Source organism: Hibiscus syriacus, unplaced genomic scaffold, assembly GCF_006381635.1.
Source record: "Hibiscus syriacus cultivar Baekdansim isolate YM2019G1 unplaced genomic scaffold, ASM638163v2 tig00003725_pilon, whole genome shotgun sequence".
NCBI classification, from domain to species: Eukaryota; Viridiplantae; Streptophyta; class Magnoliopsida; order Malvales; family Malvaceae; genus Hibiscus; species Hibiscus syriacus.
This window is the reverse complement of record NW_024061982.1, coordinates 1158966-1183646: the sequence shown is the minus strand read 5'-3', so window position 1 is coordinate 1183646 and position 24681 is coordinate 1158966. Positions and strand designations below refer to the sequence as shown.

The following is a 24681-nucleotide window of genomic DNA, read 5'->3' as shown; positions in this document are numbered from 1 at the left end:
GTTTGTTTCATTGAAGAAGTTGCATTTGGTATAGAGTAACAAAGGCAGATGAGTCTGAGGGATGATTCTGAAGATGGGAGGGGGAATCTAAGGAAGCCATTCCTGCATACAGGAAGCTGGTATCGGATGGGTTCCAGGATGGGCTCAAGTATGCTGGGATCCTCTCAAGCTCTTCGTGATAACTCCATCTCCGTTGTAGCCTGCGTCTTGATTGTTGCTTTGGGTCCTATCCAATTCGGTTTCACTGTAAGTTGACTTCTTTTTTTCTTTGCTTTGGCTTCTTTTCTGATTTAGCTTTGTGTTTACTACTGTTTGAAAGAAGTTCTGAACTGGGTTTAATTTGTTATTTAGTGTGGTTACTCTTCTCCTACACAATCTGCAATAGTAAAGGATCTTGGACTAACAGTCTCACAGGTAATATTTATCCTTTTATCCCCTTTTATTTTGGTTTGGTTAACTGGATGTTTTCCTTGATTGAACTCTTGCTAATGAGTCCTATTTCTGGGATAGTTTTCTATATTTGGTTCTTTATCAAATGTGGGTGCCATGGTTGGAGCAATAGCCAGTGGTCAGATAGCTGAGTATATAGGACGAAAAGGGGTAATCGAATCACTGATTTACCTTCAGAGTATTTGGTTTCTGTTTTGAATTGGATTACCAAGTATAGTTTCTTATTTGCGTTGCAGGCTTTAATGATTGCTGCAATTCCTAATATAATTGGATGGCTGGCTATATCTTTTGCAACAGTGAGTTCTTATTGCCCAAACTTGATGTAGCTACTTTGGTATAGAATAACTTGATTGTTTACACTTACAAACAAAGCTTGCTGCATTTTGCAGGATTCATCTTTTCTTTACATGGGAAGATTGTTGGAAGGTTTCGGCGTGGGAATAATATCTTATATGGTAATGTTGAACTATGTTCAGTTATTAGGATGGAAATTTTGTTCAAAGGGCTTGAGAGTTTGAGTTGTATGTATTATGAATAGGTGCCTGTATATATAGCTGAGATAGCACCTCAAAACTTGAGGGGCAGTTTGGGTTCAGTGAATCAGGTTGGCTCTAGCTCTGTTTATCATTAGCTTTGTTAATGAAAATTTTCAGAAAAAGCTGTGATCACCTCTTAGGCTGATCAAATATGCAATGTTGTACTGCTTAGCTCTCTGTCACGCTTGGAATAATGCTGGCCTATCTGCTGGGACTTTTTGTTGAATGGAGGATACTTGCTGTTTTAGGTAATCTTTTTATAAGACATAGTTGAATTTGATCATTTGTTTCATTTTTTTTCATCAAAAATGGATTTCAAACTCAGAAAATGGTCTCATATTGCTTCATATTCTTTTTGAATACAACTAATTTATTCACTTATTTTTTTTGCAATGATCAACTTTCCATGTCTATTGTTGACGAAAACGGGTAAAGAAAACAAAAGAACACGAGAATTTTACGAGGTTCGGCAATGTGCTTACGTCCTCGGTGCCTAGGCGGCGCTAGAAGTTTTTATTCAATGATATTTTAGGTCTAGGTTACATCTCTATTTATAATAGAAAACCCTGGTACATAATTACAAAATTAACCCTGTACCTTACCGCGGGGGCTGCGCCCCCGCACCCCCAACCCACATAATTCGTAACCCCACAACGAGACTTTCTTTGTAAGGACAGTTGATGTTCGCTTCGCTCACTCCGCTCCATCTCCTGTCCTCTTTACTGGTATATTTATGAGCCATACCTAACAAATCTCCACCTTGGCGAATATCCTGCCTCTTGGAAAATTCAATGTGGGTTGGGTTACCTTGATTCTTTAACAACTCGAAACATTCAACAAGTCCAAGCAATGCTTGAACTTGTCTGTCGTAACTGGCTTAGTGAACATATCAGCGGCATTTTCATCAGTATGTACCTTCTGAAACAAAACCTCTCCAGATGCAACCAACTCTCTGATCTTGTGGAACCTTACATCAATATGTTTAGTTCTAGCACGATACACCTGATTCTTAGCCAAGTGAATAACACTTTGATTATCACAAAGCAACTGAACTCCACCTTGTTGAACACCCAACTCCTTCACTAAACCAGTAAGCCATAAAGCTTCTTTTGCAGCTTCAGCCGCTGCCATGTACTCAGCTTCAGTTGTAGATAGAGCCACAATAGATTGAACAGTAGACTTCCAACAAATAGGCCCTCCACCAAGAGTAAAGACATACCCTGTCGTAGATCTTCTATTATCCAAGTCACCTGCATAGTCTGAATCCACATATCCTACAACCAAAGGATTATCCCGCTGACTCCCAAAAACAATTTCATGTCCCACAGTACCCTTTAAGTACCGAAAGATCCACTTGACTGCTTCCCAATGTTGCTTACCAGGTTTAGACATGTACTTACAAACTTGACTAACAGCATGAGCTAAATCAGGACGAGTACATACCATCGCATACATCAAGCAGCCAACAGCATTAGAATACGGAACCTTTGCCATATCTTCAGCTTCCTTATCTGTCTTGGGGCACTGTTCTGATGAGAGCTTAAAGTGATTCGCCAATGGAGTGCTAACTGGTTTCGCGCTGCTCATCGCAAACCTTTCTAGCATTTTCTCAACATAACCCCGTTGAGATAGTCGCAGTTTCCTTGAGTCTCTGTCCCTGCAAATTTCCATTCCAAGAATTTTCTTTGCAGCACCTAAATCTTTCATATCAAATTCCTGACTCAATAAAGTTTTCAAACTGATAACATCATCCATGTTCTTCGCAGCAATCAGCATATCATCAACATACAGTAATAGAAAAATAAAAGAACCATCATCAAGGCTCTTAACATAGACACAACAATCATACTCACATCGGTTGTAGCCAATCTTGATCATATAGGAGTCAAACCGTTTATACCACTGTCTCGGAGACTGTTTCAACCCGTACAAAGATTTCTTCAATCTGCAAACTAAATGCTCGTTTCCAGGTTGAGTGAAACCTTCAGGTTGCCGCATGTAGATCTGCTCCTCTAAATCACCATGCAAAAAAGCAGTTTTAACATCCATCTGCTCTAAATGCAAATCCCAACTAGCCACCAATGCAAGTACTGCTCGGATTGAAGTGTGCCTGACCACAGGAGAAAAGATTTCATCATAATCAACTCCTTTCTGCTGTGAAAAACCCTTCGCTACCAAACGAGCCTTGAACTTCTCCCCCTCTTTTTCTGTTACTACTGGTTTCTTTTTATACACCCATTTGCAACCAATCGGCTTCTTACCCTCAGGAAGGGGAACTAACTCCCATGTGCGATTGTGATTCAAAGACTCCATCTCCTCAACCATGGCTGCCATCCACTTGTCGTTTTCCTGACTAGTAACGGCATCATGAAAAGTAACCGGATCATCACTGCTAACAATAAGTGCAAAAGATACCAAGTCTTCAAAACCCAATCTGTTCGGAGGCTTTATATTCGTCCGTCTCACCCTGTCTCTGGCGAGACTATAATCCTGCAAATCATCCGTAGTGGAACCACCAGAAGTTGGTTGAGAAGTTTCTGGTTTCTCAACTGGAAACTGCTCGAAATCCACCACTGTCGTGTCTTGCTTCTGCTGCAACATGGATTGTTCATCAAAAACGACATCTCTACTAATCACAACTTTCTTTGCAACTGGATCCCAGAACTTGAATCCTTTGACACATTTCTTGTAACCCAGAAAAATGCACTCCTTCGATTTTGCATCAAGTTTGTATCTCTCATCAGCAGGTACATGCACATAAGCAGGACAACCAAAAATCCGTAAGTTATCAAAACTAACATCATGACCAGTCCATACCTCTTCTGCAACTTTCCCAGCCAGCGATGCCCTTGGCGATCTGTTGATAAGGTAACACGCCATGTTAACAGCCTCAGCCCAGAAGTGTTTGGGAAGCCCCGCATTCAACCGCAAACATCTGGCTCTTTCATTCAACGACCTGTTCATTCGTTCCGCAACACCATTCTGTTGTGGTGTCTTGCGCACTGTAAAATACCTCTGAATCCCATGCTCCTTACAGAATTGTAGGAACTGTGAATCTGTGTACTCCGTACCATTGTCAGACCGCAAACACTTGATTTTTCGTCCTGTTTGGTTTTCTACCTCAGCTTTCCACAGCTTGAACTTCTCAAAAACTTCAGATTTCTGTTTCAAAAAATACACCCAAACTTTCCGTGAAAAATCATCAATAAAAGTAACATAGTACCTAGATCCACCCAAAGACGATGTCGTGGAAGGCCCCCATACATCAGAATGCACATAATCAAGAATCCCTTGAGTTGTGTGCTTCGCAGTCTTGAAACGGACTTTAGTCTGTTTACCAAGAACACAATACTTGCAAAAGTCGAGCTTACAGCTTTTGACACCATGCAACAAGTTTCTCTTGTGTAATTCTGCCATACCACGTTCACTAAGATGAGCAAGGCGCATATGCCACAATTTTGTCGTATCATCACAGGACTCAACAGAGTGAACTCCACCTGCAACGGTACTCCCTAACAATCTGTAGATATTCCCTGCAGTCATCTTGCCTTTCATCACAGTCAATGCTCCTTTAACAATCCGAATGGTTTCCCTATCCTCGTCAGCCTTAGGGATAAAACCATTCTTGTGCAAAGTGCCCAAGGAAATCAAATTCTTCTTCAAGTCTGGGATATGTCGAACACCACTCAACGTCCGAACGGAGCCATCGTGCATCTTAATTCTGACATCACCAATACCAACAATATTGCAACATCGATCATCACCCAAATAAACCGAACCAGAATTAACCGGCCTGTATGTCGAAAACCATTCCCTATTTGGCGTGATGTGATAAGAACATCCAGAATCAAGAATCCAAGCATCCGTCAATTGTGTCGTTGAAATAGAAAGCATATCACCCTCACTGCAATCAGAATTATCATCCTCGACCACGTTCACAGACTTGGATGAGCCATCACGCTTCTCATCTGTCTGCTTTTTCAACTTCGGACAGTCTCGCTTCATATGTCCCGCCTCCTTGCACTTGTAACAGTGAATCGTCTTCTTATCCCTGGATTTGGATCTGGAATTCCGCTTCCCGGACCCTGCCTTCTCTGGCTTCCGTCCACGATCTCGATTACCCTTGACATATAAGCTATCGGCTTGAGAGCTTTCCCCTGCATTCTGCTTCCGCTGGTTGTGAGCCAACAAGGCTGCAGTAATCTCCTCAACATTGATAGTCTCTTTCCCATATGTAAGAGTAGTCACCATGTGTTCGTAAGAGGGAGGCAACGAACACAACAGAATCATCGCTCTGTCTTCATCCTCAATTTTCACATCAAGCCGAGCCAGATCAGAAACGATTTGATTGAAGACATTCACGTGTTGCGCCAAATCGTGATCGTCCTGCATCTTCAGCCCATACAGCCGCTGCTTCAGATACAGTTTTGTCGTTAAGGATTTGGACATAAACTGACTTTCCAACTTCCTCCAAATTTCGTCTGGAGACGATAGATGCATGACGTGATACATGACCTCGTCCGCCAAGCATAATCGTATGGTTCCTGCCGCTCGCTGCTGCAATTCTTCCCAATCTTCCTCATCCATCGACGCCGGCTTTGTAGATCGCAAAGCCTTCAAGATCCCTTGCTGCGCCAATAGATCCTTCACCCTCGTTTGCCATAATCCGAAGTTACCCTGACCATCGAATTTCGCGACTTCGAATTTTGCTCCTGACATCTGATACCAATTGTTGACGAAAACGGGTAAAGAAAACAAAAGAACACGAGAATTTTACGAGGTTCGGCAATGTGCTTACGTCCTCGGTGCCTAGGCGGCGCTAGAAGTTTTTATTCAATGATATTTTAGGTCTAGGTTACATCTCTATTTATAATAGAAAACCCTGGTACATAATTACAAAATTAACCCTGTACCGTACCGCGGGGCCTGCGCCCCCGCACCCCCAACCCACATAATTCGTAACCCCACAACGAGACTTTCTTTGTAAGGACAGTTGATGTTCACTTCGCTCACTCCGCTCCATCTCCTGTCCTCTTTACTGGTATATTTATGAGCCATACCTAACATCTATAAAGCATTTACCAGCATAGTCTTTGAGACTGATTCATTTTCAGTGCTTTGAAACACTATTTGAAATCATTAGTAGATCATGGCAAAAGGAAAATAATCAAGATTAACTAATTTTTTCCTTTGTCAGGAATACTTCCTTGTACAATTTTGATACCTGGTCTATTTTTCATTCCTGAATCTTCTCGATGACTGGTAAGCTCGAGAACAAGGTTGTAACTTAAGCATTCTCATGCAGATATATGATCTCCTGATTCAAACTTACTTTCCTAATTCAAGGCAAAAATGGGTATGACAGAAGATTTTGAAGCTTCTTTGCAAGTTCTCAGGGGTTTTGATACTGATATTTCTATTGAAGTGAATGAAATCAAGGTAATAATAAGCAGTTTAACAGCTTTTGTTCAATTGCATACCTTTCAACATGGTTTGCCACTTACATTTTTGCAAGTTCTCGTTCAAAAGTTCAATTATTCATTAACTTGACAGAGATCTGTAGCATCAACTACTAGAAGAACTACAATTCGGTTCACAGAACTCAAAGAAAGGAGATATTGGTTTCCATTGATGGTAAATTTTAATAGCTAATCACAAGCTTCGATCTTAACTTTCCATTCATCTGAATTGTCCTGGGTCTTGTAGCCGGATAAAGAGGGATCTAATTGGTTTCATGGCCAAACTCTTTCAGGTTGGAATTGGATTACTTATGCTGCAACAGCTTTCTGGCATTAATGCTGTCTTATTCTATTCCAGTACAATTTTTGAAGCTGCTGGTAAGCTTTAAAGCTTGTTGAAATTTTGTCATTGGTGTTGCCTATTCCTTTATATTGTTTACAAGTATGTCAAAATCCAAAGTTTGCTGATGCTTATGTTATTTTAGCCATATTTGTTAGCCAAAAGTTAAATGTTCAAGCTCAAACTTCAAAGGCTTAACTAAACGACTTAACCTCGGTTTTGACAGGGGTTAAATCAAGCAATGCAGCCACCTTTGGAGTCGGTGCCATTCAGGTATAGCTCGAAAAATGCCACAGATTTTTTCTTTTCATCGATCCACAGACAACTTACCGGAATTATGCACACTTAGGTCATTGCTACTGCCGTAACCACATGGTTAGTGGACAAAGCAGGCCGCCGGCTTCTGCTTATAGTAAGTTTACTCTACTTTACGACTGTCCCGACATGCCCCTGACCTATTTTGATTAATACCATAAACCTATCTACGATGGGGTTAAGAGCCGGCACAAAAAGAGTTCATCGTTTGCAATTTACTTTCAGGTATCCTCTTTCGGAATGGCACTCAGCCTCTTAATTGTTGCAGTATCATTCTTTTTAAAGGTAATGAAATGATTGAGTAATATTGAAGTTTATATTTCTTTTGTTCAGTTTCATCTAAACTGTCGCAACCGTCTTTCGGTTGGGCCCCGGAATTGGGCTTCGACTTAGGAAAATGGATTGGAGTCGCCACCGATCATTTATTTAAAAATAAATGGGTTGATCGGATACCCTATTTTTTACCTGATATGCGTTTTTACCAGAAATGTGTCGGGTTCGGGAGTCGGTTATGGTCAAGGAAGGATTAGCACCCTTGAACCGCCCTTTCGGTACTATATAATTTCCAGTTGTCTTTAATTAAAAAAATTGTAATTTTAAATTGAAGGGTAAAATATCGATCCGAATTTCTTACCGTAAGTTGATTTGAAAGTTGTACCCTTTTAAAAGTGAATGCGTTAGAGTGAAGAAAACAAATAATATAAAGAAAATAAAATAAAGGGGAAAAAGAATAAAACAAGATAAAAAAAAGCAAATACAATATATACATAAATAAACAAATAAATATGAGTGCATAAATCAAAGATAAAGGAAATAAAAAAAAGAAAGAAAACTAAATAAATAATTAAATAAATAAATAAATAGATAAGATAAGATAAAGAAGAAAGGTAAAGAAATAATATTTACATATCGCACTACTAGAAAAGGAACATATACGTATACATCAAAGTACTATCAAAACATATAAATTATATACACATATACATAATAAATATAAGAAAAAGTAAACCTACCTCCATCACTTCAATATTAAAAAAAGGAAACCTACCCCCCATCACCCCACCGAAAATTGGGGGAAACTTTAGTTGAAAACAATATAATACTTAATAATTAAAAATGAACAAAGAAAATATATATATGCATATAATTAAATATGAGGGAAACCAAATAAAAATAAAAAGAAAATATATAAATACGTTAATAGTAATAAAGGGGAGGAAAGAAAAAGGAAAGAAAAAAATATTACATACGTAAAGAACAATGATAATGATATTAGTTAAATATATACATTTATATATATACATAATGACTTATAAAAATAATAAAGATAATCAAGTGGCAAGCAAAAAGTACATAGTAATAAAATATTAAAAGTATATATAGTTAATAATAAAATATGGTAGTAATATAGAATATAAACATATGTGTATTAACATACCGAATGGAATTGAAGAAAATAAATAATAAAAAATACATATAAATGCTAATAATCAATGTTTAAATTAAGAAAAAAAAATAATAATAAAGTATGTGGGGGATCGAATTGAATGAAAACAGAAGTGGGGATCGATTTTAAGAGAAATTAGGGGTTATAATGAAAGAATTAAATAAAGGAGGACCAAAACCGTGGTTTACCCTATTTTAAACCAAAAAAAATGTTTAATATCTCCTTTCCTTCTTTGTTTCAGTTCGAGAGCCCCCCCATTTCTGATTTCTCTCAAGTGTTCTTGAGTCTCAAGAACAAAGGTCGTGGGTCTCAACAAACCCAGAAAACGGCCGCCCCTTGCCGCCTCGCCGGCCACCGTTGAGCGGCGCCGGCCGCCGTTCATCGGCGGCAAACCTTAAAAAAAATTGATTTTTTCGAAGGTCTTTCTTCTCCCCTTTTCGAATATCAAAACTATTTTTTCAAAAAATTAGGCCTCGGGGGTAGATCTAAAAGAAAGATCCCGACTTTTCCCCCTTGGATCCTCGGCCAAATCTCCTCTTATGAGGTTTTTTTTAAACGAATGGAAAAGCACAGTGAGAAACAACGAAGGCCGAAGCCGATTACACCCAACAGCCGAAATGAAACGAGGTAAAAATACCTTTTATTGATGCTCCTTTGCGATTTACAAATGCCTTTTTTTTGTGTACAACCCTCCCTCTTTTTTTCTTTCAAACTGATTACAATAGCTTCGAGTACTTCTATATTTCTCTGGTATTTCCGTAGGACTTTCGTATCCCCCCCATACAGTATGGATTACATTATATTTATAGTGTTAAAATAAAATATATTTTTAGATCCTAATCTCACTAGAAGTCTAATGCGTGTTGTTTATTGTTTGTTGATGACCGAGATCCTTGAGCCGGAAGACACGGGCTGTTGTGGGTGAGAAACGTACGGCTGTGGGAATTTCGAATGGGTGAAAACGGCGCTGCCAGGAGGTGTGTAGCTAGGGTTCTAGAAACTTGTGGGCTGCTCACGTATGTTGGGTCACGTGGGACTTGGGTATGGTGTGTTGGACCACATGTGATTTTAGGCCTGTAAAATGTGAAACATAAGTAAAAATAAATAAATAATAATATATGTTTATTACGCATAAATGGATGAAATGGAGGGTGTCTACAGCTGCCCCTCTTTGCTTATTATCGTGTAACGAAAATGGAGCAAAGATTAATAGACACAAGTTTCATCCATATCGAAGGTCCCCTGTCGTAGAGATGAAAACAGATGTTGAAGCTGGCTTGTCGATCACGAAACGACTCTATCGTCGTGAAGTTGGGTCAAAACTGGAAAATTTTGAGCACGAAATCCTTCGTCGTGAAGTTGAAACCGAGCTCAAAGTTTTTTGACAAGTGGCCTCTGAATCGTCTTCTGGCTCAAGGTACTTCGTCGTGAAGCTGAAACTTGACTTGAAGACTTTGGTGTTGTGGTGTTACAGATGACTCATTCGTCGTGAGGTTGGGTTCATCTGTTAGGGCATGATACCCTTCGTTGTGAAGTTGTGTATAGCCCCTTCGTCTTGAAGTTGAGCCTGGGAACTGGATATCCTTCGTCGTGAAGTTGAAATCCAAGTGAGTAGTATTGTTCCGAGTCCAATATCCTCCACCGTGGAGTTGAAATTGGTTCTGGAACTGGGAAATTGTTTGTTGACAACCAGTCGTCCCTTCGTTGTGAAGTTGAACTTGTGTTGTCTGGAGTCCAATATCCTTCGTTGTGGAGTTGAAATTGGCTCTGAAATTGAGAAATGTTTGTTGACAACCAGCGGTCCCTTCGTCGTGAAGTTGAACTTGCGTTGTCTGGAGTCCAATATCCTTCTTTGTGAAGTTGAAATTGGCTCTGAAATTGAGAGATGCTTGTTGACAACCAGCGGTCCCTTCGTCGTGAAGTTGAACTTGCGTTGTCTGGAGTCCAATATCCTTCGTTGTGAAGTTGAAATTGGCTCTGAAATTGGGAAATATTTATTGACAACCAGCGGTCCCTTCGTCGTGAAGTTGAATTTGCGTTGTCTGGAGTCCAATATCTTTCGTTGTGAAGTTGAAATTGGCTCTGAAATTGAGAAATGTTTATTGACAACCAGCGGTCCCTTCGTCGTGAAGTTGAACTTGCGTTGTCTGGAGTCCAATATCCTTCGTTGTGAAGTTGAAATTGGCTCTGAAATTGAGAGATGTTTGTTGACAACCAGCGGTCCCTTCGTCGTGAAGTTGAACTTGCGTTGTATGGAGTCCAATATCCTTCGTTGTGAAGTTGAAATTGGCTATGAAATTGGGAAGTTGTTTATTGACAACCAGCGGTCTCTTCGTCGTGAAGTTGAACTTGTGTTGTCTTGAGTCCAATATCCTTCGCTGTGAAGTTGAAATTGGCTCTGGGTAAAACCTGCAAAGATATGCATATATGTGATGTTATGGATGTCATGCTCTTAGGTATGCCTAAAATGCATATGCAACATATGTTATTCTGGGCTCTGGAGAGAAATCTCGATCTCCGGTGGACTGTCGTTGTTGACTCTTGGTTTTGAAATCTGATCTTGAATTCTTCAAATGTTTAAAACTGATGTGCACATTCTATTTTTTTGATTTGGGAGATGCTCATCAACCATCTCAAGTATGTGCATGAGCCTTGATCAGTTTTTGGGTACCTGTACTATTCAACGAATCTTTGTATAGTAATATGCGATTATATTTTGCAAAAGTAAATAAAACATTAGGTTTAAATCCAATTCAAGATGCACAAAAGGAATTGATTTTGAGGAAAGATTACCTTTATTCATAAGGGAGAAGAAGAACAAATAATACATGACGAACATTCTAGAAAATGAATACATGGTGAGGTGTAACTGAATGTCTCAGATCTCGATAATGTAGGCACTTCTGAGCTGAAAAGCCATTTGGTGACCTTGAATGCAGCCTTTGCCAAAGGATCTTTGAAAATGTGACAACGTTCAGGAGAGTGCAACATTTCTCTGATTTATTGAGTTTGCAGAAGATTCATGTGCCGGGATGTTTCCACTGTTAATATCCAAATCGCCCTTTCCGGGTTTTCAACTTGGACCCATCTTTGGTTGCAAGACGCCCTTTGCGGGTTTTCATCTTGAACCCCCCTTATTTTCTCTTCTTTCGTTCTTTTTTTCTATTTTTTTGTTTTTATTTTTGTTTTTGTTTTTTTTTCAACTTAGGACTCCCTCTCGGGTTTTCATCCTAAGCGAAGTATTTCTTAACTGCGTCCGAGTTGATGGGATGTGGCAGTTCAGGTCCGTCCATTTCAGCCAGGACGAGGGCTCCTCCGGAGAAAGCCTTTTTCACGACATAAGGTCCTTCCCAATTTGGCATCCATTTTCCTCGGAAATCCTTCTGGACTGGCCAAATTCTTTTTAACACTAGATCCCCTTCGCGGAATATTCTCGGGCGCACCTTTTTGTCATGTGCCCGAATCATTCGTTTCTGATAGATTTGACCATGATGAATGGCTTTCAGTCTTTTTTCCTCTATCAGATTAAGCTGATCATATCTGGATTGTGCCCACTCTGCATCATCCAGTTTAACTTCTGACAAGACCCTGAGAGACGAAATCTCGACTTCAATGGGTAGCACTGCTTCCATTCCATAGGCTAATGAAAATGGAGTTGCCCCAGTCGAAGTTCGTACCGAGGTTCGATAAGCGAACAAAGCAAAAGGCAACTTCTCATGCCAGTCTTTGTAAGTTTCAGCCGTTTTCTCCACTATCTTCTTAATGTTTTTGTTTGCTGCTTCTACTGCTCCGTTCATCTTTGGTCTGTAAGCAGTGGAATTGTGATGTTTTATGTTGAACTGTTCGCAAGCAGCACTCATCATCTTGTTGTTCAAGTTTGTTGCGTTATCGGTGATAATCCTTTCAGGTAGACCATACCGACATATAATTTCTTTCTTCAAAAACTTGCAAATAGTGGATTGAGTGACACTGACATATGACGCAGCCTCTACCCATTTCGTGAAATAGTCAATTGCTACGAGAATGAAACGGTGACCATTCGAAGCCTTCGGATGGATTTGCCCGATAACGTCCATGCCCCACACAGAGAAAGGCCATGGTGACGTCATTACATGAAGCGGATGGGGTGGAACATTTATCTTGTCTCCATAAATCTGACATTTATGACATCTCCTAGCATAGTTGATGCAATCGCTTTCCAGCGAGGACCAAAAATATCTGCATCTCATTATTTGTCTTGACATCATATGCCCATTTGCATGTGCTCCACAAACTCCATCATGTACTTCTTCCACTATCATTTTTGCCTCTTCAGCATCGACACACCTTAACAGAACTTGGTTATGGCTTTTCTTGTATAAAACCTCTCCGTCAAGGACGTATCCAGCTGCCAACCTTCTAAGGGTTCTCTTATCGGTTTCGGTGGCTTTTTCTGGATAACTCCGATGCTTGATATACTGCAGAATGTCGTAGTACCAAGGCTTAGTGTTTTTCACTTCTTCAATTTGGTAACAATGAGCTGGGTACTCATACGACTGCATATTAATTGGCATCATTTCAGATTCCCCACCAGCCCTGAATGCGGCTGCCAATGTAGCTAAAGCGTCAGCCATCTGATTTTCTTCTCTAGGCACGTAGTGGAAGGTGACTTCGTCGAACTCTTCGAGTAGATCCAGCACTAGTCTCCGGTATTCTAACAGTTTTATATCCTTAGTTTCCCATTCTCCTCGGAGCTGATAGATTACTAAGGCTTAGTCACCATACACTCGCAAAGTCTTTATATTTTGCCCTAATGCAGCCCGAATTCCCAAGACGCATGCTTCATATTCGGCCATGTTATTGGTGCAATCAAAAGTTTAGTCTGCTGGTAAATGGGTAATGACTCCCTTCCGGAGAGATCAGGATTGCCCCAATGCCATGTCCTAATGCATTTGATGCTCCATCGAAATGCATTCTCCAGGAGCTGTTTGTTGAAGTATATGCTTCTTCTAAAGATATGGCCATCAAGTTTTCATCTGGGAAATCAAAGTCCAGCGGTTCATAGCTCTCATCAGTTCTGCTTGCCAAAAAATCGGATATGGCACTGCCTTTTACCGCTTTTTGGCTTACGTATTCGATGTCAAATTCAGACAAAAGCATCTGCCATCGGGCTAACCTTCCGGATAGAGCAGGTACACCCATCATGTATTTTAATGGGTCTAACTTGGAAATCAGCCAAGTAGTGTGATACAACATGTATTGTCGGAGACTTTTTGTAGCCCAGACCAGGGCACAACAAACCTTCTCCATAGGAGGATATCGGACCTCACAATCGGTGAACTTCTTGCTTAAGTAGTAGATGGCTCTTTCCTTCTTCCCGGACTCGTCATGTTGACCCAAGACACACCCCATGGAGCTCTCGAATATGGAGATATACAAGAACAGAGGTTTTCCTGGGATAGGGGACATCAGGATAGGAGCGTGGGACATATACTCTTTTACCTTCTCAAATGCAATTTGACAGTTTTCATCCCATGTTCCAGGGCTGTTTTTTCGGAAAAGGCGAAAGATTGGATCACACTTTTCAGTTAACTGAGATATAAACCTGGCTATGTAATTCAATCTTCCTAAAAAACCTCGGACCTCCTTTTGTGTTCATAGAGGAGGTAGACTCTGGATAGCCTTAACCTTATCAGGATCAACTTCAATGCCTTTTCTGCTGACTATAAAGCCTAATAGTTTCCCGGATGTCACCCCGAAGGTACACTTGCTAGGGTTCAGTCGTAACCGGAATTTCCTCAATCTCTGGAAGAGCTTTCTCAGATTCTCGACATGTTCATTCTCGGTCTGTGCCTTGACAATCATGTCGTCGACATAAACCTCGATCTCTTGGTGCATCATATCGTGGAACAGGGTCACCATAGCTCTCTGATATATTGCCCCATCATTCTTTAATCCGAAAGGCATCACTTTGTAACAGAAAGTTCCCCACATTGTGACAAAAGTGGTATTCTCCATGTCTTCGGGATGCATCTTGATCTGATTGTACCCCGAAAATCCATCCATGAATGAAAAGTAGGCGTTCCCGGCCATGTTATCCACCAGAGTGTCTATGTGTGGCATAGGAAAATTGTCCTTGGGACTTGCCTTGTTAAGGTCCCGGTAATCAACACACATGCGTACTTTCCCGTCCTTCTTCGACACAGGCACTATGTTGGCCACCCACTCCGGATATTTGGCCACTTGAAGAAAACCGGCATCAAATTGTTTCTTGACTTCTTCCTTGATCTTAAGGAGCATTTCTGGTCGCATTCTTCTCAGTTTTTGTTCCACAGGTTTGAATTCTGGTTTGATTGGTAGTTTGTGAACTACCATATCTGTGTCTAGTCCCGGTATGTCTTGATACGACCAAGCGAACACATCTCTGTACTCCTGAAGTAAGACTATCAGGTTTTGTCTTGCTTCAGTCGAAAGAGTTGTGCCGATTTTAACCTTCTTTCGATCTTCTTCAGTGCCCAAATTTAAGATTTCGATCGCCTCCTCACGTGGTAGTATTTGCTTTTCTTCTCTTTCTATCATCCTCAACAATTCAGTAGGCAAGTTGCACTCCTCTTCATTATCGCATTCATCAAATTCCCCAAGACAAATGGTTGATTCAAAATCCACTTCTTGATCAGGATCATCAGTGTCTACATTATCATTATCTGTGGACCTGAAAGAAGAAAAATATGCATGTGTGAGAGGATAATATCCAACACGGAACAGTCAAGAATTAACTTCGAGGGTAAGTGGAAATGAAGTACTGGAATGAAGGAGATAGACAATGAATTCAAAAATAAAAGAAAAATTTGTTTGCCCTGGAAAAAGAAAAATGCATCTTTTATTAAACTTAAACAAAATATTTATTCACCCTTACAAAAGATCACCTATTGCCCCGGGTATAGGCAAATAGGGATAGTTCGAATATTACTCTGAAAGACTCTTGTAAACCACAGGTAGTTCTTCCACCGACCAACTGCTAGGCACGAACCCAGGTGGCAGAGGGCATATCCCGGATCTAGCTCCGTTGTCAACATCTTCTGTGGTCACGGCATTGATGTTCAAATCTTCCAGAGCCGTTTCTAACTCGGATATGGTGGTCTTAAACACATAACCACCTGACTTGAATGTTCTGAAAAGAGGCGGGAATGTCATAGGCTTCCATTGGAGTTTGTTTCCAGTCAATCTGGCCAATCTTCTCTCCCGGATCTTTTGGATCTCCTTTCTCTTTTCATGATAACTGGGCTGAAAACCGAGCCCAAATTGGTCTAATTTTGAGATAGGAAAGACATGATTGATCCTTCCTTGCAAATATTTCCCAAAACCTCTCTCGGTTCTGGCGCCTCGGCCCAGGGTTTGCTTGATCTCCATCCTTGTGTATTTGGAGAGTCGGGGTCTTGGGATCCTCTCTCCTTCTGCCACAAATGTGGCATTCACAAACGCCAAGGAGCGGAACGAACATTCTACCGCTTCCTCGTCTACTTCGATGTACGGAGCCTCTGTGGTCACGCTTGCCACGATATCTTCCTCAGCGTTGATAATTACTAAGGCCCCGTCAATAACAAATTTGACTTTTTGGTGCAACGTGGAGGGTACTGCACCGGCTTGGTGAATCCATGGCCTTCCCAAAAGACAGCTATAGGACGGCATGATATCCATCACAAGGAACGATGGTCAATGGTACATCGATCTTTCCGATTACCTCTCTTTTGGTCCCATCAAATGCTCGGACCATATTCTGACAAGCTCTCATATGAGAGGTATCTATCGGTAGCCTCTTCAATGTAACCAAAGGCATCACATTCAGGGCTGAACCATTATCGATTAAGACGCTTGGTAAAGCGTGCCCCTTACAGTAGGTAGTAATGTGTAACGCCTTTGTTCGGCCTCTTCCTCCGGATGGAATCTCATCATCTGAAAACGAGATGAGATTATCAGCTTGAATATTGTTCACCAGTCGATCCATCTTGCTGACTGATATGTCTTGTGGGACGAACGTTTGATTAAGGACATTCAACAACGCTTCTCGGTGTGCTTCCGAGTTTAAAAATAGTGCTAACATTGAAGTACGTGTAGGTAAGTTGTGGAGCTGCTCTACAATGCCGTACTCACTGTGCTTCAAGATCTTGAGGAACTCTTTAGCTTCTTCCTCCTTTAGAGGTTCATTGACAACTAGTACATCTTCTTTGAATGGCTCAAGTGGTCTTTGCCCCACTTTGCTATCGCATCATTTGGAAGTACTCACCTGGCATTCGTACTTCCATGGCACTTGCCGATTGTCCTTATATTGAAAAGGCCGAGGTGCTGTGATTACCACCTTGGCTGGTGTTGTCACCGTCATATTTGCCTTATCGGTAATTATCAAAGGACTACCCCTACCAAGTCTCCTATCTGATGATTCTCCGGTGGCACAAACATCTGCTTCCAAAGAATCTTGAATTTCTTAATAAAACTCCAGCTCTTTCCGGTTCATCATGAGCTGGACAAATGATCTGAACTCTGGGCAATCTTGCACTTTATGCCCTTCTTGGTTGTGGTAACAACAATGGTTACCATCTCCCTTTTCTGTCGTATCTGGGTATGGTGTAAGAAGCCCCGCCCTTATCATTTGGCTCCATACCCAAGCCAAAGGAGATTTGATCTCTGAAACAATCGATTTAATTTTCTTGCCCCCTTCGGTAGTAACGGCATTGATTCCTGTCTCCTGATGATTTGGGTAAGGGATTCTGGGCGACGTTTGGTGCTCCGGAGTTGAAAGTGATCCAATTCTTGTTCCGCATTTGTTACACAAGTCTTTTGAATGCGAGACAACTTTCAATCGAATGCCCCTGCACACTGCCATGGTATTCGCAGTGAGCGCTCTCGTCATACCATTTTGGGTAAGGGGGCTTTATTGGATCCATAGGATAAGGCGATACTGCATGAGTGTCGAAGAGCTGTTGGTATAATTCTTTATACGTCAAGGGAATGGGGTCAAACTGCTCCCTTTCCCTTTCCCTTCTTGGGTCCCTCTGGTTCTGTCTAGAAGTTCCGGATGGTACAGCTGCTGTGGAATTTGAACTTGAGATCGTAACCCCCTTGTTGACGTTGTAGGTGTTCACATTGTTGATCTCTCGTTCTTTGTTTTTCATGGGAGGCTTTTTACTGGAGTCTCCTCCCTCAATCTTTCCTTGTTTAATGGCCAACTCGATCATTTCACCGGCCATGACTAAATCTGAAAAACTCCCCGACGTGATTGCTACCAAATGCCCGAAGTAAGGTGCCTTCAGGGTCTGTACAAATAGCTTTCTAGTTTCCTTTTCATCCAAGGGTAGATGAACTTGCACAGATAAATCCCTCCATCTCTGTGCGTACAGTCGGAAACTCTCATTGTGTTTCTTCTCTAGGCTTTGTAACATGACCCGGTCTGGTCTCATATCGTTGATATGCTTATACTGCTCCAAGAAAGACTTGGCTAAGTCTTTCCACGTCTTGATATGAGTCCGGCTAAGCTGGTTGTACCACCGAATAGCTGAACCGGACAGGCTCTCCTGAAAGCAATGGATCAGGAGTTGGTCATTCCCGCCATATCCTGTCATCTTTCGACAGAACATAGTGATATGGGCTGAATGGCAGCTATTCCCGTCGAACTTCTCAAACTCAGGAACTTTAAACTTTGGTGGAAGAACCAAGTCTGGAACTAGGCTCAGCTCCATTGCGTCCACTCCATAATAATCATGGTCTCCCTGGACCATCTTTATTGATAATCATCCGGATGATCGTCAGGGATGATCGTAGAAGTTTGTATCTTCACGGCAGGTGTAACTTTCGCTTTGGTAACGAATGAGTCCCCGGGTAGTGCTGCTTTCCCTTTAGTAGCAGATGCGTCCCCGGGTAATATTCCGGGTAAGATAACCACTTGCGGGGTTGGTGGTATGGCCACCCCCTCGGAAGAAATGCCCCCTGATGCACTAGCTTGTTGTAGACCCGATAACTTGGCTACGATTTGGTCGACCAATGACTCCTGATTTTTCTTTATGGACTCCAGAGTACTTTCACTGTTCTGAGCCATCTTATCTTCTAATTCCTTTTGAAGTCTTGCCATGTTCTCTTCGATCTTCTCCATTCTGGCTTCCATTTGTCTCTTTTTTGCTCGAGTATTGAGCGGGTGATGTGTATCTGATGCTTGCGGTGGTAAGCTCGGTGTCTGAGACATGTTCTGTTAGTTAATACGAATGTAAAAACATGGAAAATATAAAATAAACAAACATGAAATATAAAATGCAAGAAATGCAATGCATGATGTGTGCAATTGGAGGCATTGATCCATAAAAGTGTTCATTATTATAAATAACCCTTGTTCAAAAATGTCTTATCTTTTAGAGACATAAAACAAATTAAAGTGCTTGCCTCTTGAACCCATCTACAATAGCTTCTAACTCAGCTATTGTCTTGCCATCTTTCTCATGCTGTTTTTCTAAGTCAGCTACCCGAACTCTCAAGCGATGGTTCTGATATTGACTATCTGCCAAGCGTCTTTGGGCAGTCTTCATCTGTTCCTTCCAAGCTTTCTCATCAGGCCCCTCAAACTTCCTTTTCAGGCTATGAGCTTCATCTTTCCAGTATTCAGAGGTTACCTTTAATTTGGCGTTATCCTTGACCTTATCTTGATACCCCTTTCTCAAGTCTTCAAACTCAAAACAGAATCTTTTCTATTCTCTTTCCAGTTTATTTGCCCGGTCTTTCTGAGAGCCAGCATCTAGCTTCCATTGATAGCGCTCGGCTTCAAGTTCCTTTATCCTTTGCTTCAGCTCACTATTCACGGCTTCAAACTCGGTCTTGGCTATCTCGAGTTCAGAAGGGACATGCCTGAGATGTTCTTCCATGGTCCGGGTGTCATCACAGTCTGGCACGGAATGTTTTTCTCATCTTCGCCACTCCACATAATCCGGAGTGAGTGAGCATGCTTCTGGCAGCTACAACATCCATCCGGAATACTTTCCTCCACGAATCGGCTGCTTCTTTGATCATCTTCTTATAGCTGTCGCCGTGATACTCAAACTCTGACCTAGCCAACCCGCATGTTGCTGGGACAAACTGGCGTTCTCCATACTGTCTAAGTGCTAATAACGGAGCATACCCGACTGCTCCCCAAAGTCCAAGTAAGGTCACAGTGTCAGAGTCACCACATCGGAAAAGAACGCCACTGAGAAATAGCCAGGGGGCTCTCCAGACAATATCCCGGTCCTGAAGATGCGTAAAGACCTTCATCCATTTTTCCTTCGAGGCACCTTCATGCCATTTTAAGGTGATAAATTCACCTAGAGGTGAATAGGTGGTGCTGAAACGGCGGTAGGCAACCCCGTTAGTCTTCCAGAAGTGGCTGTGCATCCAGACCTGAAGGAGCTGAATGCACCCGGTGAATCTTCCTCCGCCAGTTCTTCGGCAATGGTTGAGAGATCGAAAGGTCTCGGCCAAGATGGCTGGTGCTGGATTAACTCGTTTAGAAAGTTGCTCAAATAGTTCCACCACGGCAGCGTCAATGCACCCCAAAGCTTTCGGAAAGATGATCAAACCGTACAGACTCCGTGCAAAAAGGTCTATAGTCTTCCACTCATCAGGGTGGTTTTTCATTAGTTGCTTTATGTGGATCCATTCAATTCCTTCTCCACTGCCTCTACGCTGAGTCCGATCGATTACCCATTTCTCATCTACTCCTGCAACTTTGGCCAGCGCATTCTTGAAGGGCTGGCTTTTGATGTGTTTAATGTAGGCTCGCTCAAGCTTGATGCTTTCACAATGCAGCAGTGTAGTGTATTCTTCGATGGTAGGCACCATGTCCTCTTGGTTAAAAGTGAAACAACTATATCCCGGGTTCCAGAATTGAACCATGGCTCTGATTAAGGGCTCCTCAGTCTTAACATGAAGCAAGAGTGCAATGTCACTGTACCGTTGCTGAACTTCTGTCTCCGATCATTCTTCCAACTGTCCCAGATGTCTCGAAGCTCTTGTACATTGTTCTGTTTTAGGCTGATAAGGGTGTAGCAAACCAACTCTGACACATAGCTTTCTTGAAGACTGTCTCCCTTTTCACTTTGAGCCTTCTCGGACCATAGTCGTGCCTCAGCGTTTTCAATCTCTTGTATTACAACACCTTTGTCCATGGATTTAGATTATTTGAATTTTAATAAATACCTTTTTAGGGATCAATGGCCTCTTGTTATGATGCAAATGCTAAAAACAAACACAAAGGCAAAAAAGGTTAGTAAAATAGAAATAAATAAAAATAAATAAATAAAAAAATGGTAAAGGAAAAACATAAGGACAAAAAGGTTAGGAAAGAAATGTCATAGGTTTTGGAATGTGGTTTTGGGGTAGGCTCTATTTATTCAAAGTCTCCCGGTTTAGGTTCTAAAAACGATACCCAAGTTCTCCTTGCTGGCGCCCCCTTGGGCCGACCAGACCCTTAGTCCGAAACCCATCACAGGCTTGTGTGGACTAAGTTAAACTCGAGAGGACACATTCCCTTATGCCCATACAGAGAATAAATTCACACGAAGGCATAAGGTATATGAATCCCGAAGGCTACTTGCTAGGCCCATACGGTGAATAAATTCACACGAAGACGTCGCTTTCACCCCCACTTAAAACGGGTTCGGAGCTCGGGTTTAGAGCCTTAGATGAAAAATGTTTGAAAAGCTGAAATCATTAGAAAACGGTCAGTCCAACTATTTACTCGAAAAAATATAATCAAAAATAAGTAATAAGGATCGAAATATTACCTTAAAATTCAAACTTACCCTTTTCGTTAAAAAGACAACTGGAAATTACCTTAGCCTGACTCACTCACCTGTGTCCCCAGCGGAGTCGCCAAGCTGTCGCAACCGTCTTTCGGTTGGGCCCCGGAATTGGGCTTCGACTTAGGAAAATGGATTGGAGTCGCCACCGATCATTTATTTAAAAATAAATGGGTTGATCGGATACCCTATTTTTTACCTGATCTGCGTTTTTACCAGAAATGTGTCGGGTTCGGGAGTCGGTTATGGTCAAGGAAGGATTAGCACCCTTGAACCGCCCTTTCGGTACTATATAATTTCCAGTTGTCTTTAATTAAGAAAATTGTAATTTTAAATTGAAGGGTAAAATATCGATCCGAATTTCTTACCGTAAGTTGATTTGAAAGTTGTACCCTTTTAAAAGTGAATGCGTTAGAGTGAAGAAAACAAATAATATAAAGAAAATAAAATAAAGGGGAAAAAGAATAAAACAAGATAAAAAAAAAGCAAATACAATATATACATAAATAAACAAATAAATATGAGTGCATAAATCAAAGATAAAGGAAATAAAAAAAGAAAGAAAACTAAATAAATAATTAAATAAATAAATAAATAGATAAGATAAGATAAAGAAGAAAGGTAAAGAAATAATATTTACATATCACACTACTAGAAAAGGAACATATACGTATACATCAAAGTACTATCAAAACATATAAATTATATAAACATATACATAATAAATATAAGAAAAAGTAAACCTACCCCCATCACTTCAATATTAAAAAAAAGGAAACCTAACCCCCATCACCCCACCGAAAATTGGGGGGAACTTTAGTTGAAAACAAACAGAAAAAAAAGCTCTATATCATATAATACTTGATAATTAAAAATGAACAAAGAAAATATATATATGCATATAATTAAATATGAGGGAAACCAAATAAAAATAAAAATAAAATATATAGATACGTTAATAGTAATAAAGGGGAGGAAAGAAAAAGGAAAGAAAAAAATATTACATACGTAAAGAACAATGATAATGATATTAGTTAAATATATACATTTATATATATACATAATGACTTATAAAAATAATAAAGATAATCAAGTGGCAAGCAAAAAGTACATAGTAATAAAATATTAAAAGTATATATAGTTAATAATAAAATATGGTAGTAACATAGAATATAAACATATGTGTATTAACATACCGAATGGAATTGAAGAAAATAAATAATAAAAAATACATATAAATGCTAATAATCAATGTTTAAATTAAGAAATAAAAAATAATAATAATAATAATAATAAAGTATGTGGGGGACCGAATTGAATGAAAACAGAAGTGGGGATCGATTTTAAGAGAAATTAGGGGTTATAATGGAAGAATTAAATAAAGGAGGACCAAAACCGTGGTTTACCCTATTTTAAACCAAAAAAAAATGTTTAATATCTTCTTTCCTTCCTTGTTTCAGTTCGAGAGCCCCCCCCCCATTTCTGATTTCTCTCAAGTGTTTTTGAGTCTCAGGAACAAAGGTCGTGGGTCTCAACAAACCCAGAAAACGGCCGCCCCTTGTCGCCTCGCCGGCCACCGTTGAGCGGCGCCGGCCGCCGTTCATCGGCGGCAAACCTTAAAAAAAATTGATTTTTCCGAAGGTCTTTCTTCTCCCCTTTTCGAATATCAAAACTGTTTTTTCAAAAAATTAGGCCTCGGGGGTAGATCTAAAAGAAAGATCCCGACTTTTCCCCCCCTTGGATCCTCGGCCAAATCTCCTCTTATGAGGTTTTTTTTTAAACGAATGGAAAAGCACAGTGAGAAACAACGAAGGCCGAAGCCGATTACACCCAACAACCGAAATGAAACGAGGTAAAAATACCTTTTATTGATGCTCCTTTGCGATTTACAAATGCCTTTTTTTTGTGTACAACCCCCCTCCTTTTTTCTTTCAAACTGATTACAATAGCTTCGAGTACTTCTATATTTCTCTGGTATTTCCGTAGGACTTTCGTATCCCCCCATACAGTATGGATTACATTATATTTATAGTGTTAAAAGAAAATATATTTTTAGACTCCTAATCTCACTAGAAGTCTAATGCGTGTTGTTTATTGTTTGTTGATGACCGAGATCCTTGAGCCGGAAGACGCGGGCTGTTGTGGGTGAGAAACGTACGGCTGTGGGAATTTCGAATGGGTGAAAACGGCGCTGCCAGGAGGTGTGTAGCTAGGGTTCTGGAAACTTGTGGGCTGCTCACGTATGTTGGGTCACGTGGGACTTGGGTATGGTGTGTTGGACCACATGTGATTTTAGGCATGTAAAATGTGAAACATAAGTAAAAATAAATAAATAATAATATATGTTTATTACGCATAAATGGATGAAATGGAGGGTGTCTACATAAACTATCACTTTTTAATCGTGACAATTGATCCAGGATGTTGCATCTAGTGACTCTAGTGTTTATAGCATCATGGGAATCTTGTCAGTTGTTGGAGTTGTGGTATGTTATTTTTCTTGTTTCTGATACTTAGTTATTGCAAGAATACAATTTGTCTGGAACTTGTTATTGTTTCAGGCCATGGTGGTTACCTTCTCTCTGGGAATGGGTGCCATTCCTTGGGTTATAATGTCGGAGGTATCGATATTTTACGTTATTTAGCATAAAATTTGATCAAATATGAAATTCCTTGCTGGTTGGAATCCATTTTCAGTTCATTTGACAGCTTGTAATTGTTGTTCTGTTGCATATTTGCTAAATTTGCATTGCAATGCAGATTCTTACTATAAATGTGAAGGGTTTTGCTGGAAGCATAGCAACACTTTCCAACTGGTTCTTTGCTTGGGTGGTTACAATGACTGCCAACCTGCTTTTGGATTGGAGTAGTGGAGGTTCATCTCTCTCTCACTCATGCATGCACCCATGTCAATATTATTGTAGGTCAAATTATGATTTTAGTCCCTCTACTACACTCCGCATAAGAATTTAATCCTTGAACTTTAATTTGGTCCTCCTAATAATAGGAGGACCAAATTATACAATACAATTATAAAACCCTCAAGTTGAGTGTAGTACAAGAACAAAAACCATAATTTTGACCTATTGCCATATCTCAAATAGTTTACATGGGATACCCCTATAGGAGGGGGTAGTGTTATTTATAGTTCTGGCTTCCTAGCTAACTCAACATCCCTCTTCAACAGGAACCTTTACAATTTACATGGTGGTGAGCGCTTTCACCATTGTATTTGTGACACTATGGGTCCCCGAGACAAAGGGGAGAACACTTGAAGAAATCCAATGGTCTTTCAGATGAGGACATGTCTTCTCCATGCTCCATTTTTTGCTCAGAAGAA

At 40.5% G+C, this 24681-nt stretch overlaps 1 protein-coding gene across 1 annotated transcript; it reads left to right on the top strand.

Annotated features, from left to right (window-relative positions):
* LOC120183513 (sugar transporter ERD6-like 6) lies at positions 1-24681 on the top strand. The gene is given in 18 exon segments (XM_039188194.1): positions 1-246; positions 352-414; positions 511-600; positions 687-746; positions 840-905; positions 989-1054; positions 1159-1234; positions 6184-6248; positions 6333-6425; positions 6540-6620; positions 6739-6823; positions 7012-7058; positions 7135-7197; positions 7326-7385; positions 23762-23827; positions 23903-23962; positions 24102-24216; positions 24529-24681. Coding segments are annotated over 18 exon segments (1467 nt in total). The 5' UTR covers positions 1-48; the 3' UTR covers positions 24642-24681.